Source organism: Syzygium oleosum, unplaced genomic scaffold (assembly GCF_021117445.2).
Source record: "Syzygium oleosum isolate NSW1041296 unplaced genomic scaffold, Sole_v2.1 Sole_v2.28, whole genome shotgun sequence".
NCBI lineage: Eukaryota > Viridiplantae > Streptophyta > Magnoliopsida > Myrtales > Myrtaceae > Syzygium > Syzygium oleosum.
In genome coordinates this window covers 3,003,860-3,021,173 of record NW_026607512.1, presented here as the reverse complement: position 1 = coordinate 3,021,173, position 17,314 = coordinate 3,003,860, and the positions used below count along the sequence as shown (strand labels likewise).

Below are 17,314 nucleotides of genomic sequence, written 5' to 3'. Positions count from 1 at the left end.
TCCAATGGGTAAAGATTAGTGGTGTCAAGATGGGTTGAACGAAAACCCTTTTTTGCAAGAATGAACGATTTAGAAAATCGTGAAAATTAAATTATGATTTTACATGTCAATTTTTGTTGACTTATTGATTTTAGGAGATGTCGGATACTTCATTGTAAAAGTCGAAAAATTTACAATAAAGAAAAAAATCGTAAACAAGTCGAAAATCTTATTTTGAACCTTATAAAACTACTAAATATTTTATCTTTTACACACTATATGCAGAGCATAAAAGTTCTTGTTTTTAATATTTATGTGTTTTAGTAATGTGGGTCTGGTCATGTACGGGTTGGTTACGGATGGGGTCGGATATGGGTCACTGAATTTGTATTGCATATAAATCGGTCAAAACGGATTAAATGGGTTAATTTTGATCGGAACATTTTCAACCCTATCCAAACTTGATATGACCCACCCATTTTGGGCGGTGGGCAATCGACAAGGGGTGGCGGCGGCTCTGTGTGGCGGCCGGCGAGAATGAGTGATGAAAAGAGGTTTTATTTCTCTTTTTCTTTTGGAAATAAAAAAAGTAGAAATTTTTTTTCTATTCTAAACCTATTTTTAGACTAAAAATTTGTTCTAAAAATAGAAAAATAAAATTGCGTTACAAAACGGATTTCTGTTCCAATCATGTTATCGGAAACAGAAAAATAGAAAAACAGATAAACATAATAATTATCATGCGCGCCCTTGACGGCCCTAGTAAATAATATCACTGACTATGTAACTTCTTATCTTAGGCCCGGCTCATCTTATGGCGCATCGGATGGATCTCGTCCCACGAGATCCTCGACATTCAAAGGTTGCGATTGAGCCAGGAAATTTCTTGCCAGGAAATTTCTTGCCTGGAACCTATTCCAGCTTATCAGATTAATCACAACCGTTCATTTTATAGATCTTATGCGGGCTCCGCTCATAGGTCTTACAAGATCGGTTGCTGTGATCGCACCCGAATTACGACTTGGGTCCAAGTAAAAGCTCTCCTCCAAGCCATGCCCAGAAGTAGATACTCCATTAACTCCACTCACTGCAAATGTTACCAGGTGTTTGCAGGAGCATTGAAGAACCCACTTTATTGTGATTGTGTCCGGCTACCGAAAGAGGTCGGTCCATCAGGACTACTTAATGCCTGGGATGCCCCAAGTCCAAGGAGAACACTGCTCGTAAATGCCACTTGGAGGGAAATGATCTATCTGAACCGATTTCTTTTCCCTGAGGAGTAAATTTTGCAGTCTATTACTGTCTGTCCTTAGCCTCCAAAATCTTCTTGTGCTTAGTTTCACGAAGTAAAAGATATTCAGTCTTTGAATGTATAGATTGTGAGATCTTTGAGTGATTGGAGACGCCATTGGTGGTGGAGTGCAACCGTGATGACCCCGCCACTGCAAGTGCAAGCCCCGGTTGATCCACTTTTTACAAGATCTTTCGTCATTTAGCAGGCTCTTTTAAGAATGAGGGGCAAAGCTTGCACTTTTAGGTAACCCTTACGAAATAAATGAAGAATGAGGACAAGGGGGCATTAGCCCTCTCAAAGGATGAGGATGTACTAAACATGCTGTTTTACCTTGGAATGAGCAAAGCTTTATTGGGACTCTGATCTCCTCCGTGCAGTTATAATTTCACCCTTTTGACCATCCCTCCTTAAAACCTCCTCTCCGGCCTTTGCTTCTCCACTCTCCATTCACCTCTCCCTCTCTCTCTCTCTGATGGAGGAAAACAGGAGAGAAATGAGAATTGTGAAAGGGCTTTTGAGATTGCTCACAATGCTTGCATTGTTTGGTTCGGTGGCTCATGGGGATCCTCTTGTGCCTGCACTGTGCATCTTTGGGGACTCGGTGGTAGATGCAGGCAACAACAACAATCTCTACACACTTGTCAAGGCCAACTTCCCCCCTTATGGAAGAGACTTCGCCTCTCACCAACCAACTGGCAGGTTTTGCAATGGAAAGCTTGCCACAGATTTCACCGGTACTCAAAACAAAATTCAGCTTCTCTCTCTCTCTCTCTCTCTCTCTCTCTTTCCGAGAGAGACCAGACACAAACATGAGCTAATAGTTTGTATGTTTTGCCATGGACAGCCGAGAACCTCGGATTCACTTCCTACCAACCAGCTTACCTTAGCCGCGAAGCTACCGGGAAAAACCTCTTGATTGGAGCCAACTTTGCCTCGGCTGCTTCTGGCTATTACGACGGGACGGCCCAGACATATGTGAGTGCTGGCTTCAATAGTCACTTGTCTCCAACATGCAAGCTTGTGTCTTTCCCTTGCGAAAAGATACTTATTTGCTGAGTGGACTGTTTTTGGTTGGTAATTGCAGCAAGCTATTTCACTGCCTCAGCAGCTGAACTACTACGAGGACTGGCAAGGCAAAGTGGTGAGTTTGGTGGGGAGGAGCAAAGCCAACGCCATATTTTCAGGGGCGATCCACCTTCTGAGCGCGGGGAGCAGTGACTTCATTCAGAACTACTACATCGATCCCCTTCTCAATGGAGCTTACGCGCCAGACCAATTCTCTGACATTCTCATGACTTCTTACTCCAATTTCATCCAGGTCTCTTCATGACATGAACCATACATTTTACTCTCTCTCTCTCATACACAAACATAAAACTTACTCTCCACACACATACAAACATAAAACTTAGACCAGAGAGAGAAAGAAATAATCTCTAACAATTTTTACAAACTCGTATTATATACTGATTAATCACCAAAGTACAGCAAGCGTCAGGAAAACCTTTCGTTTTCTGTTTCTTTTTCTACGAGACAACTTATAGGAAACTCATTTATGAAAGGAGGCATCTTTTATACACAATTGGAAATACTTTTATAACACAAAAATCACCTTTAGCAGAATCTCTATGGACTGGGTGCGAGGAGGATTGGAGTGACAAGCCTACCCCCAACTGGATGTTTGCCAGCAGCCAGAACTCTCTTTGGATCAGGAAGCGACCAGTGCGTAGCAAGATTGAACCAAGAAGCGGTTTTGTTCAATAAAAAACTAAACAGCACATCTCAGAGCTTGCAGAACAGGCTCCCAGGTCTCAAACTTGTGGTCTTCGACATCTACCAGCCCCTCTTGGACATGGTCACAAAACCTGCTGAGAACGGTAAGCTACTCACTACTGAGGGCAAGATCTCCATACTCTGCATAATCCATTACCATACATTGTAAGTTCATTTAAACATTCCTGAATATGTGAGCCATTCATCTGTATGAACAGACTACCTGAAAGTTGACTTAAAATAAAGTATGTGACCTCGTGATAAAGCATAGAGAATGTATATTTTCCATCACATTAATGTTATTGTCTCATCATCAGTCTCTGTACCCACTGCATGAGAACATGAGATGCATTGCAATGCCAGGCCAACTGACAGTGAAGGCCGAACCTACTTTTCATTGTTGAATTGGTCTCTTGTTACAGGGTTCTTTGAATCTAGGAAGGCTTGCTGTGGAACGGGTACTGTGGAAACATCCTTGCTTTGCAATGCAAGGTCCATTGGAACTTGCACAAATGCTACTGGTTATGTTTTTTGGGATGGATTCCATCCCTCTGAAGCTGCTAACATGGCCCTGGCAGGAGACCTCCTTTCTCAAGGATTCTCTCTTATTTCTTGAGTGTCGAAAGCATCGGTATTGCAGCTACGATAATTTATAGTAGCCTTTTCCTCTTGAAAATGAGGATATCGGGGCATATATAAGGAACTCTGATGACTTTAGTTAAAAAGATTTTGTCTGCATTAAATTGTATGTGGATCCGAATTTCCAATATACTTCAAGTGTTAATGGCTTTTAGTGGCAACAGTTGCTTGATGCTTCTTCCAAATATAAAATCCTCCGTGCTTTCTTCCCTTACATGTAAGGGGACTAATAATGATTGTTTAACCCTGGCAATGTCATATTGACGTGATGATATGTACAAGAACATGCCAAAAGAGAAGCAGCAACGGTAAATTAGTGGGATAAGCAGCTATCCTATCCAATTCTATTTCTTGGTGTATGGTAGATTGTGTTTTTGAAGTAGTTCTTTCATAGCAACTTCTACAAAGGAGAGGAAAACGTTCTCTGTCTACTTACCCTTACAATTAGATATTATTTCACTTTACCTTATCAGTACAACCCATTCCTAGCCTACTTAAGCATAAACTATTGTTTCAAAATGATAAGAATGATGTGCAGGTGTAATCATCTGCAGTCGTAGACCACGCATGATCAATGTAACAAGAGAAAATAAAAATTAACCCCATGCCCAATGCCAATCAATCTATTGGTAAAGTGGGACCATTAATTATATAATAAAGCACTCAAATATTCACCGCCTCTTGCCAAGCTAAACCACTAAGATGCGCAGATCACAAAAAGAGTAATTACCAGAAGCAGCAGTGTGGATAGAAAGCTGCTAAGAAAGTTCGAACCCTGTGTTGGAACTAATCGCGTAAAGAAGCTTTGATCTCATCGTGCTTGCACGCTTGTATGTGGGAAGCTGCAGCCAATGAAAAGATACTGGTTGCTATAAATTACATAGTTTGTAGTGTAAGGAAGTTAAAGTTGGTCCCTTCAAGAGTTGTACACGTGCAGAATCAAAAAAGGAATTTGCTCCCAGTCTATCTACCTTCAAGGTATTGTAGCATGTGGAAGCAGATGGAAGTCTCTCCACATCCTGACCTCCAATTGTTGCCCAGACAGGTACATCACAAGCAACCTGCATAACATACGATATTAAAAATTAGATTTTCCCTTCTATATATGATTTCGATAATAGTCCCTCACAATTAATTTCTTCGATCAGGCATCTACCAAGAAACACAACCATGATAAACCCAAATCAACCAGGGAGTCGGAAGGATCAAATCTTTGCTCGTGTTTGACCTCAAGTTGGATAAAAAGAAGCATCAATTTTTTGGATAATCAATAATCAGCTTTCCTGGTGCAAGTCCAGTTACTTTTTTCAAGCAGATCAGAAGATAGTTGCTGTAACAAACTTGCTCATGCTCATGGGTGTAGAGTTCCCATTTGTTTTAATTAGGCTAACAGCATTAACAACAGTAAGAACGGGATCATAAACCTCTAAACCTAATGTTCATGCCATTCTGCCCTCTGTTCTGCTTTCTGAAGGAACTAGTTTCACATCTCCTAATGCATGAGTTCACATATTGAAGTCTGGCCAGAGTCATATGTATGCAGTCTTGCATCTGCGTAACAGAGAGGCTATTAAATGACCTTAACTTTTTGTTTTTTTTTTTTTGGACATAATGACCCTAACTTTTGACCTCCCTATTAAATTGGAGCAACTTGCTGTTGTGCCAAGGCTCCAGCCATAAGTTGCTCTACCTCTAACATATCTAGATAGATAATCCCTTCATTCTATACATAAAATGCAAACTATATAGTATGTTAAGCTCAAATATTTCGTAATTGCCAACGCCAAACCTTTGTAGAAGCACCACATCTACCACTGTGTAGCAATACGCATGACATGATTACAATTGCCAGTGAAAATTGAAGGAATCGTTCACATATAATCAAGAAAAAGTTCAGAACTTTTATGCGAAACATTTTGCAGGCATCTTGAGTTCATAGACATTTGAACCAGAAGAAGATGCATAAACATGGTAGGTCTACTCTTCAAACACGCTCAAGCTAAGTTATCTCTTTTCCACTCACATGCCATCACCAAACTTCAGCTAAATTCAATGTTATGGAAGTTCAGTTTAGAGAGGATAAAGAGAATATGATAAGCAAGATCGCCCCGACGTAAGCGACATGAATCACAGGACTTGGAATAGGAATCAACCAGAGTTCTTTTGACTAACATATTCATCTCATGCTTATTTCGGAACATTACAAGCTTATGGCTACTTCATAGCTATAGCTGCTTCCATTTCGTGGCATAGCATTCGTGTCCAAACACACATTGAAGTTTTTGTGGAATTTTTATTTGTCAACGTATTTTGTTGCCTCTTCCATTCCATGAAGAAACAAAAGACAAAGGAACAAGATCTTGCAAACAAAACTATTAATCAAGAGGCAAATACCACATGGAAACAACCGGATCACAAGCAAGACTTATGAATTGTAAAAGTTGGCCGCAAGTGTTTAAACCCCAGTAAAGGAGCTCGAGAACAACTTGTCACGAACTTAAGAAGCATGCACCGCTCCTTTGGCTCAAATCCTTTCATTACCTGCAGCAAAAATTTAGGAAAAACAAAACTATTTTAATTTTAAATATAAAACAACTGCTTAGAAAGTAAGGCAGAATGCTTGTCCTGTGCATGATTACAGCTTGAAAAAAAAAATCAAATCATTTTACCATTACATCAAAGCAGAAAATCAGGTGAATATCAAATTCTATACAGCATTCCACAGATACAAAAAGCTTGAAGAAGATCTCTTCCATCTATGCAATAGCATTGACACTAATGCTAATAAACATCGATGTTTGACTAGCAAAGATTCAACTAGAATAATCAGTGGGTTTTATTGTAATCCTCAAGGCTCGTGTATTGGTGTCCTACAACTAATACTAGTTGTAACTGAGGAGATTGTAATCCAGGGGAAGACAAAAGGAAATATTGGATAGACGCTACCATATTCTCTTACTGTCAGGAATAACTCAGGAAGTTCAGGAAAATGTCCCTGTATATTTCTTTAAGGAGCTGCATCATATAGAAAATTTATGCACTCTGAATCAATTGGAAGAAAAATCACAGGTACTTTACGTAATAAAATCCATGTATAGAACATTAAATTTTCCACAAAAAAGAGGAAAAGAATTTGAGTTTCCCGTCAGTTGAATTACCTAAGGCCTAAACTATACATTACAGGTAAAACAGTAGCTGCCAGCCATCTGATTCCACTGGTACATACATCTATCATATTGAAGCCTTAGTGCAGCAGTACTAATACCAACCCTCCTTCGCTCAGTCTGTTCCTTCATTTCTTCCTTAAAGAGAAGGAAAGGTGGCTCCTATAGGCCTATGGACAAAGTCAACCATTAAGAACAGATGACTGAGAAGCCAATGTGCACAAACTGACTGAATGAGGATACATGCCATCCCCATGCAAAAGCTAAGAATCAGTATTGAGAAAAAAGTATCATAACTCCGTACTAAGCTTTGAAAAAGCAAATAAACAGACATAGGTAAATGCAAAATATGCAGTATCATTATACAGGACAAAGGGGAAACACTATCTGAATGTAAACGGCTTCCTTTGCAGTTCATATACCTCCCAGAAAAGTTTTACTGTCCGGCTTCCCTCAGAATAACCACCAGTATAGCGTGTATTACTTCTCAAATCGTCGACATCAATATCATGGTATCCACCAGAAAGCAACTGTGCCAATACATCAAATATCAGTATTTCTTTAACATAGGAACAATGAAAACCTAGATTATGACGAAAAGGAATATGTCTTTTTTTTTTTTTTTTTTTTTTTTTGGTAAAGACGAAAAGGAATATGTCAAACAGCTAACAAAACAAGATATCTCAAAATCAGTGTGCTCCAGTTATCCATGAGCAGTTTGGACTCAACAGTATGGTGACAATCTTTTCAATCTAGGATAATATATTAATATGCAAAAAGAGGCAACTCGGCTGTCTTAAGCAATAAAAACTCTACGAAAGACAAAAAACTGCCATGATAGAAGAACTACTTAAGTCAGTTCATGGAGGCCCACAGCAGCTTAAAATATCCATGACACAACAGAACAGTTCAAATGAGTCAGGTGACGGGAAGATACCTGATTAAATTCAGTTGCGTTAAATAACTTAAGCCACGATGGTGATATAAGATCAGTTAACCCTCTGTAGAAAGCATTTGCAAATGCCAATATCTACAATTTGGCAAGAACGGAGAGTTAAATCTAGTATACAAAATGGAAACTTAAGTACAACGTACAAACGTATGATTCACCTGCCGATTAAGTTTATAATCTGCAATTGCATGAATATACTGCATCTTGTTCTCATTTGTCACGCAGATATCCCTGCCACCTGGTCTGAGTTCAATAACACGATTTTTACCAAAAGATTCCTCTGTAATTGTAAAATCCAGAGAGAGTTCCTTTACATCACCATCGAAGTGCTGTCGAAGTCACACCAACCAAGTATCATACAAAGTTGATTCTAATAAATAGATAGAACAAATTACCAGCAAAACAACATAATCTAGTGTACAACTAACACAGAAAATTTAAATTCAACTTTTTAAGCTCTCCAAAATCCTATCTGCAGAAGGTTAGATCAGATGATAGAAGAGGACAGCCAAGTTTCAAGAAAACCAGAACACACAAAATAATAGGTGAAGTCTCCCATGCGTCATTGTAGTATCATTGGTCTACCCCGCTATCCTTCACATTCTCTACTTTTAATGCTAGATCATTATACCAATTTCTCTTGGTTATTTTGATCACCTTTCCTCCCTAGCACTCACCTTGCCAAATTCGTGCGCCCAATGGTTGGGGTCAGCACATTCTTCTGCCTTTTTCCATTTTCCACACCATCTTTCGCTCACCATCACACACACGTCCGCCACCTTCCGTCTCTCCTTCATTGCCACGCATATTTCCTTGCCACATGCCCACACCACCAAGCTGCCACTTTCTTTCTTCCTTCTCATGCCACGCCATCTACATTCACCCGCAGCCGCCTCCTCATTCTCCTCTTCTTGCCACGTCAATTCATCCTTGCCACATGCTAGCCATCACTCCACAGCCTTGTTTGACATGCAAAGGGAAGGAACACAATTTCCCAATTTTCCTCTCAGCATTTTGTCCCACCGAATCCTTCTTGGTCTTATGCTTAGTCTTTCTTTCCCCGACAAACAACCACAACCCGTCCACTCCTTCCGATCAACTAGTTGCCGGACTGCCAAAAAATCCTTGTTGCACTGGAGAATTTTGCCGTTCGTGAGTTGAAGGATACAACCGGGAGCGAGGACTCTCTGTTTTCAAGCCTAAACCAGTACCACGCCACATCGACACTTGAGGCAAGTGAAATTCTGCCTCCCTATATTAGATCGGAATGGGTTGCATGATGAGTTGGGCGTAAGTTTAGGGTATTGATGGAAATGGATGGTAGTGATGGAAATTAGCTTATGGTTTTGGGTGTTTTTGAACACCAAACTCGTGGGGATCAAGTATTGAGTGGTTCTTGAACTTGGGTGTGATTCCCAGACTTGGTTTTTGCTGGACCTTCATCGCTTTCCGATTTTGTAGAGATTTTTGTGGTCCAAATCTTGCAAAACTTCCTTCATGAAAGTTATTCAAAACATCTGCGTGTATAACAAATTTTAATTCCAGAATTTTAAAAGTTGTTTTGGGCAGCAGGAAGGCCTAATCTCCAACCCGTGCTAAACTACCCGGGTGCACTGTTTCAGTGACCTTCTAATGTTCTTGAATTTTTTATAAAATTCTCAAGAAGGATTCCGAACAAACTCCCTTGAAAAAATTTCTTGTGGACGTCTTCCTCTAGAACATATTTAAATTTGAGAATTTTTGGAGATTATTTGGGTACTGAACTGAGCTCATCTTGAGAGGTAAGGATTCTGTTCCAATGAACAGTTTTTTGTCTGACTTTAAGCTCCCGAACGAGGAATTTACAGAAATAATTAGACTTTGAATCCTTCATGAAAATTGTTTATCAAGGTGTCCTCTATGACATATTCAAAATTTATAATTTTTGAAGTTCATTTACTAATTATTTTAATATGATTTCGAAAACGGTGCAAAACTGTCCAGTTTTACTTTGTTTCAAAGATTCATTATTTTCTAAGTAAAAACGTGGGAATCTTGATTTGAGGTCCTCTGGAGATAGAATCTAAACATTCTGAGCTTTCAAATGTGGTATGATAGACTTTGATGGGATACCAAATGATGGGGTAAGTGAGGCCAAGTTCATGAACGAGCTTGTAATCGGCAAACGATGCTAGAAAGAATTGATTATTATGTTGTTGTCTGTGTGACATTGAAAAAGATTGATTGTTGTGAGTGATCTGTGCACTGTCTGAGTTGATTATACGAGTGGCTTGCTGGGTTATTGAATGCCGTCGGTTTATGGACCGACGATGCCCCGAGGAGCCGTAGGGAAAGCGAGATGCCGTGGTCAGTGGACTACGATGCCTAGGAGGATTCTGCCCTAGATGCCTCGGGAGTTTGATCGGGATGTCGTGGTCAGTGGATCACAAAGCCTGCATTGGCTGTTGAGAATTCTGGCGTACATTGTGGCAGATTGGAGTGCGCACCAAACCCTACTAGATGGGAGTTTTCCTCCTTACGTGTCCAACGAGCGCATCGGGCATGTGACTTGGAGTGAGATAACGATACCCAAGCAAGCGTGAAATTGTGTGTGCATATTTGAATCATGCCGTTGATTGTGATTGCTGAGTTAAAGTATCACACTTGAGATGGTTACTAATGTGGAACAATAAAGTATGTTTTGTTTGATTAGTAAGTCCAAATAGAAAATTGTCATACCTATGTCTATTGATATGCATGTTATTCTTGTTTGGTATAGGGTGATAGATATTTCCTTGTTGAGCTATGGCTCACTCTTGTTGTTGACAAACTTTTACAGATTAAGCATGAGTCTCCCACCGCCAGTGACCCCGGGTACTTTCTTCAGAGCCCCTGATAAGTTCAAGGGCCGCCTCACTCCTTTCACCGACCTTGACTTTCCGATGATCAGGTTGGTGCACTACGATGTTACCCTTTCGATGGATGTGGGTCTGTCTAGGCACCGGGTGCCTCTACACTTCGTCTCGATATTTATGAACATGGATGGTAGCTTGGTGGGGCCAATCAGATACCCGGTGGGTGGCAGCGGTGGTGGCGGTGCTGATGGCGGGGTAGAGAGAGTGGGGTAGGCGAGAAAGAAAGCAGGAGTAAGGGAACCATTTTTAGACGACACTACTTGGTACTTTTTGGGAGATAGTGTCAGATGTAAGGTGATACCTTTTGGATGATATCAATATGCGAGACTATATAGATGGACCCAATAGGGGTGACTTGTAGTGATAGTCTCCCCAAGAAGGGATCTTCTCACTTGTATATCACCAGTGTTGATAAATAAAGAAACAGTTCAGTTCGGTACTAGTGTTGTCTTTTATAATGTCAGGCTTGCCTTATTAATAATTCATATTATAAATACTAGCCTTAAAAGAAATTGCTTCCGCATGCGAATAAATTTATAAATGGTAAGAATAATTAGGAATACCTAGAGTGGGGCGTGCCTAGGACGCTACAAATTCTCACATCTAGAACCAATCATTTTATTGTAAAAATTAGAGGGCAGAGCTTTAGGGAATAATTTCACCATCTCCTTATCGACTAAGGGGATCGTACTTGTGCAGCAGGTGCGCCATCTTTGGGCAAAACATCTAAAAGATTCACTCCTCTTCTTCTCTATCCAAGCCAGCATGTCACGCGTAGGAGCAATTTCAGTGTTATACTTATATTGAAGTACGAATGCTTCAGAGACCTCCCCCTATTTCTCCAATTTCTCAGGCTCAAGTAAAATGTAACATTGTAAAACAGGCCTAGATAAGCTCCCTTGGAAGATTTGGATTAGTAAGACAGTATTCTGCGCATATCGCCCATTCTATTTATATAATACTTCAAGTGGATCTTAGGATCTCCAGTCCCATCATATTTGGTGAATTCTGGAACCTTGAACTTATCGGGGAAGTTCATCCCGGCATAGCGAGAGAAGTCTTCAATTTTGTTTGCCTCATACCCCTGCATGACTCTAAGATTTTCTTCTAGCTTGGCAAACCTCTTGTTATTTTCCTCCTCCATTCGAGTTGAAATAGCTTCCGAAATGAGATCCAGTTCAACCATAACAAGTGTTGGGTTTGGCACTTCCTCAGTAACATTTCCTCTAGGGTTTCCATTGATGGGCTCAAGTGTAGCTCTAGGGGTATCCTGATTGGAATTCGAAACAACTAAGCTTGCTCTTATCTCATTAGCGAACTGAGCAAATTGAGCAACTAGCTCGATAATTCTATTTTCAATAGCAGCAAAGCGGGCGTTCTGTTCTTCATTGCTCATTTGTGATGATTTAGATCAAGTCCAGTTAGGCGATCGTCTTGAAACAGTAATGTCAGTACTTGGTAGCAAAGAACCGACATGAATATTCATAAAGAAAATAGATGTAATCCTTTTGATGACATCTTCCCCCACAATAAAATAAAGACAAGATGATCCTTCTAAAAGCCTAGTCTTATAGAATTAAACCCTTGTCTTGATTCTTTTGTAAGAGAATATATCTTCGAAAAGGAATAATCCATGGTGATCAATTCATCATTTGATCCATTGAAAAAATTAACAAATATTTTCCATTGATTCAAAATACGAATGGTCCATAATATTTCATTACAAATTAAAATAGTACAAAAAATATAAAGCATCCACTAATAGATAGTCTAAATCTAATGAAAGTACGGCTAGTCAAGGCGAAGCCGCTTGTTCACTAGGGTTGAACTAGCGGCTTCAATATTATCCCGATCTCTCGTCTGCTACTCTTCTTCTCCTTGGGAACACTGGTGATCTAGCTCTTCAGGTACATAAGGAATGCTGCCTTCACAAATAGGATCCATGGGTCGGTGTATATAATCTAAAGACGCGCGATGGACCTCCATCTTTCCTTCTAGGTCAATGGGCCAAACAACCGCTTGCTTTGGGCAATTCTTACGAGCATATGTAATATGATTGATCTTCTCTTGCAAATGAGTGATTAGACCTTCTCCAAGATCTTTGTGTGGGAGATCAAATTTGAATAAATCCGACCTAAGGGGTGGTGGGATCTCTTGCAAGGCACTAAACTGTCGAACCACCCTCAACAGATAATATGCCGTAACTCCAATGAGTCCCGATAAAGGAATGGGACAATCAAAATCATAAGCAATGCACACTTCACGAAACTTAGCCCAACCTAATCGACATCGGATTTGTGTAGGGGTAATATTTTTTAGAAGATGTGTCCATCAATGAAAGTTTTTTTTCAGGAATACGATCTTGCAAATGAAGTAATCTTTCAAAAGGGTGAGTATGTTGAGTTATTTCGAGCATCCTCATATGAAAACCTAAATCCTTAAAATGGAAAATGAACCACATATACAATAACCCTACAGGCGCTTAAAGGACTCATTTTCCATTGATTTTAAAGCGGCTGAGTGATATGAAGGTTTCAGCTAGGATCGTGTTGGTGAAATTCCATCTAATGCAAACTTGTCGAACCACATGTGCAATCAAAGGGTCCACAGCTGTCCTAGAGATAGGAAAGACAACGAAGCCAAAGAATGCTAGAATAAATGCCCTAGCAGAACGAAAGCTTGATTCTCTAGGAAGATTTGAGAATTTTTATACCAAGTACGACAACGGACAACGATTGGCATTGATTTTCAGGATATTCTCAATTTCGATTTTTTTAATTTCCAAAGACTTGGCCAGAACACTCGCCGGTTTTAGACCTACAAGTGGTCTATTAATCTAGCAAGGGATTGGAATCCAATGGCGACTTCGTATTCTTCGATTGTTGGAACCAATTCTTGTTTGGCGAAGATGAATGTAGAAGTGATCGTGTTCCAAAAATGTGCCATAGCTTGTGTGAGGCTGACTTGATACTTGACTTCAAGGAGATTCACAAGATTACCCTTCCTTTCTTCTATGTAATTCTGATTTCCTTGGTTCATCCTATTCCACCATGCCTAGAGAGCGTCCTCGGGAACAGGAATGATCCAATTTTCCCATTAAATCTAGACCATGAAGGGATACTTTAATTAATTACCATGGATTACAAAAGTAAATTGCGAAAATATAATGAAAGGAACTGCAAGAATTTAAAAGAAAAGGGTAAGCAATATACTCACAATGATTTGGCGAGACGAATTTTCAACTACAGAGACACACAGAAGTACTTGTGAGGTTTTGACACCAAAATGTAGGGTGTACTATGCTCCCATCTCAACGAAATAGTAAGTCATTTCCCATATCGCAAATTGCGGGTGGGTCGGACTTAATTCTTTCGAGGAAATGAGCGGGATTGAGAATGATTGTCCCATTGGCGCAAACTGCGTATGGTCCAATCAATTCTCAACACCTCCTAAGGGTTTCCTAAGGATGCAGTCGGGATTTAACCGCGGGTTGTGTGTGTAAAGAGTGTAGTGCTAAAACAAGTATAAAGGCATACACATCATTTTACATCAAGACAACACTTCTATTTCATTCACATACATATACAGTCCTTACTCCAACCTACAAAACAAATGAGTTAACAAACGCTCAACTCCTTATAACTCCTCACCTACAATAACGTTTAACACAAAGTTAGTGTACTTACCTCAATCTTTACGATGTGCTGCCATAAAACCACATTAGTTAACAAACAATCGATTTTATTAGGCCTAAGTCTTTACGATCCCCAGTGGAGCCGCCAATCTGTCACGAACTACTTCTCGAGGGCCAGCTCGGGGAGTATAGGTTTAGAGGTATTTTGGGACTCTCCCTAAATCCATACCTTGCGTGACGTTAATTGTTTAAATTTACATGTTCAATTTGGAGTCGCTACTAGCCACGATTAAGGGTCGGCTAGAAACCCTAATCGAAATGTGGGAGTGTCATCTTGGAAACATATGCAACCAAAGATTCTTAGGGATTGGGGACTTGATTACACTAGTTTTTTCAACTAATACCCTTTTAGTATCTAAACTTGACTACTTGTTAATCAACATGTCAGGACAAATTTTTACAAATCGAGAATTTTAAATTTCATCCTAACCATTCTAAAAAGAATAACAAGCAATGTATTTAAAGTGCACAATCAAATGACATCGGAATGAAATTGCACAAACAGCAACCTAGAATCGTCTATAAAAGAAAAGGCAATCAAAAAATTTCTAAAGTAAAGCCCTAAAGACTTATTCAATTTTGGGATCAAATTTTTTTGTTCAAGGTTAAAGTATTTATTAAAAACCCTAAACTAAGAGAATTCTACATTTTTTAGCTTCTCCCATATTTTTTCATTTTTCTGAATTTTCCGAGTTTTTATTATTATTATTATTATTATTATTATTATTATTATTTTGGGAAAATAGATTGCGGACCGGGTCAGGGGAACCCAGTCCGATTCCCTGGTCTGACCAGGACCCAGAAGGTCTGGGTTAGGTAAACTCGACCAAGCTCTTGGGCTTGGTTTGAATAAAGTCCAAATTCTCAGATTTCAATTTTTTATTCATTTAAGCCCATATTAACTACTCAGCCCAATCACCCTCATTAAATTCATTTATTCGGCCCAGCCCATCAGTTCTACCGCTCCGACCCAGACCTGTACTCGACCCGGTCTATGTTTTCCATTTCCTTTTTTCTGTTTTCTTTTTTGTTAATTCTCTTTCGTTTCGTTTTGGTCTTCTTCCCCGATGACCCCTTTTCTTCACGCCCTCATCTTTGCCGAGAATAGCTATTTACCGCCTTCACCGAGAACACTTCTTCCTGCGAACTTCATAGCACCGTCGACCTCAACCTTCAATCGTCGACGCCAATAACCACTGCCAGCCAATAACCACTGGCCACTAGTTGGCGATCTAACTCCAACAAGAAATTCTTAAACTCAAAAATCACATAAACCGAAACTTGATTGATTCTAGCACGTAGAACACATATATGCAAATCAAATCGTGAGAGATGGACTAACTGAAGTGGCCTCTAACCGCGGGCAATGCTCCGACGAAAGGGGGATGAATCTCCATTGAAGGTTCCATTAATGGCTGACTTGGACAAACGGTGAATATGCCACCAAAATCAAAGAAATCATTGAGAAAACACAAAGTGAGACATAGTTCGATGATTATGAGAACAAGGTACAAGTCGATTTTAAGTTTAATCACGAGCTTAAACTCAACCATCTCTTTGGCATTTCATCAAACATGTAATATGCAGGTTAGAATATAGGCTTCCGATTCGGATTCTATTCAATTCTCGGCCTAGATAGGGTATATTAGCCTCCAAATCAGCATTACTAATCATGAAATAGCTTTGGTTTCGCACAATTAAGCCACAAATTAGTCGGTTGAACTCAGTATCCTCAGCTTTAGTAAGGCAAGAGAAAATGGTCTACGAAGAAGGAGACTCACCTGATTCGTGAGAAGAGTTGAAATCGTAGAAACCAATGCCGATGAAGATCAATAATATTGCAGCAAAATCGCAGTTCTTCATTCTTGGCGATAATGAACAACTCTCGGCCGATATCTCCTCTGTTTGGCCATGAAGAAACATAGCGACCAGCCATTGAAAGCAGAGGTAAGGAACTCAACTATGACAAACAATTTGAGACCTTCGAGGACAGTGAACAGAAAAAATCGGGGAAGAGATTTGCCTGGCCGTCTAAGGGGTGTTTGGTTCAGCTTTCGGAAGGGACTTTGAGCCTCGAAAGCCCCTTCCCAAAATGCTGAGGTGTTTGGCCTAGCATTTGGCCAATGCTAGCATTCCAAATGCTGAAAGCCCAAGGCTGGTCCGGACCAGCCTTGGGCTTTCAGCCTTTGCCAAATGCTACTGTTCATGTGTCACTGTTCATCTTCTTCGGCAAGGGAGGGCGACCGGCACTTGGATCACGCCGGTGAGAGGCCGGCGAGGTCGCACGACCCAGGCGACGGCCGCCAGAGGTCGCACGACCGCCCAGGCGCCGCCGGCCTGGGTCGCGCCGCCTGGGTCGCGCAACCTCAGGCGGCCGTCGCCAGGGTCGTGCGACCCTCACCGAGGGTCGCCTGGCCTCAGGCGACCGCCGCCGGCGGCAGATCTGGCTCCGGCGATGGGTAGGTTAGTTTTTTTTTTTTAATAAATAAGATAATTCTCAAAGTCCATTTGCAAAAAAAATTCACTAAACACTATATTTTGGCCAAAGCAGCTTTACAAAATATTTTTATCAAACACCATTTGCATTTCCCCAATGAGCTTTCACCTAAAGGTATTTGCATTCTTCCAAGTAGCATTTTCAAAATTGAACCAAACAGGCCCTAAAGACGACGGAACGCTTTCCTCAAAACCCTTTTTCTCCTCCTTTCGATTGGCTCCCCCTGCCCGCCAACTCTTGTTCTCTTGGTTTGTTATCTCCTCCAGCTCGCAGAATTTTTTTCTGTTATTTCTCAAATGATCGGCCAGCTCATTAGGTTCTAGAACATCCTCTAGCTTGGATTTGCTCCCGTCACCTCTTGTGAGCCTCACGGACGTTGTTCATCATCGTTGTCGCCCTATTTATTTACATGTCTACGCTTCTTATTA

General features: G+C 40.4%; 2 protein-coding genes and 2 long non-coding RNA genes across 7 annotated transcripts; 1 reads left to right on the top strand and 3 right to left on the bottom strand.

The window, feature by feature from the left end:
• Nucleotides 1–1,699: 1,699 nt before the first annotated feature.
• LOC115675310 (GDSL esterase/lipase At5g03820-like) lies at nt 1,700–3,839 on the top strand. The gene is made up of 5 exons (XM_030597913.2): nt 1,700–2,007; nt 2,118–2,248; nt 2,358–2,591; nt 2,895–3,150; nt 3,469–3,839. Exons 1-5 carry the CDS (start codon nt 1,746–1,748, stop codon nt 3,660–3,662), a joined length of 1,077 nt encoding a protein of 358 aa, XP_030453773.1. The 5' UTR covers nt 1,700–1,745; the 3' UTR covers nt 3,663–3,839.
• On the bottom strand, nt 2,704–8,151 carry LOC115675311 (E3 ubiquitin-protein ligase UPL7-like). 4 transcript variants are annotated; one of them, XM_030597914.2, is made up of 7 exons: nt 7,960–8,151; nt 7,787–7,879; nt 7,272–7,379; nt 6,147–6,226; nt 4,657–4,746; nt 4,416–4,527; nt 2,704–3,187 (listed from the first exon to the last, which is right to left on the bottom strand). In XM_030597914.2, the coding sequence occupies exons 1-5, from the start codon at nt 8,002–8,004 to the stop codon at nt 4,659–4,661; spliced, it is 414 nt and encodes a 137-aa protein (XP_030453774.2). In that variant the 5' UTR covers nt 8,005–8,151; the 3' UTR covers nt 2,704–3,187; nt 4,416–4,527; nt 4,657–4,658. The 4 variants fall into 4 exon arrangements, with proteins under 4 accessions (XP_030453774.2, XP_056159647.1, XP_056159645.1 ...); XM_056303672.1 differs by having other exon boundaries at nt 2,704–3,141; XM_056303670.1 differs by having other exon boundaries at nt 2,704–3,138.
• On the bottom strand, nt 4,957–6,090 carry LOC130135166 (uncharacterized). The gene is made up of 2 exons (XR_008814639.1): nt 5,302–6,090; nt 4,957–5,264 (listed from the first exon to the last, which is right to left on the bottom strand). It is a non-coding gene; the product is annotated as an uncharacterized LOC130135166 (long non-coding RNA).
• A 5,744-nt stretch (nt 8,152–13,895) lies between the features above and the next one.
• LOC130135168 (uncharacterized) lies at nt 13,896–16,405 on the bottom strand. The gene is made up of 2 exons (XR_008814641.1): nt 16,171–16,405; nt 13,896–14,345 (listed from the first exon to the last, which is right to left on the bottom strand). It is a non-coding gene; the product is annotated as an uncharacterized LOC130135168 (long non-coding RNA).
• Nucleotides 16,406–17,314: the final 909 nt, after the last annotated feature.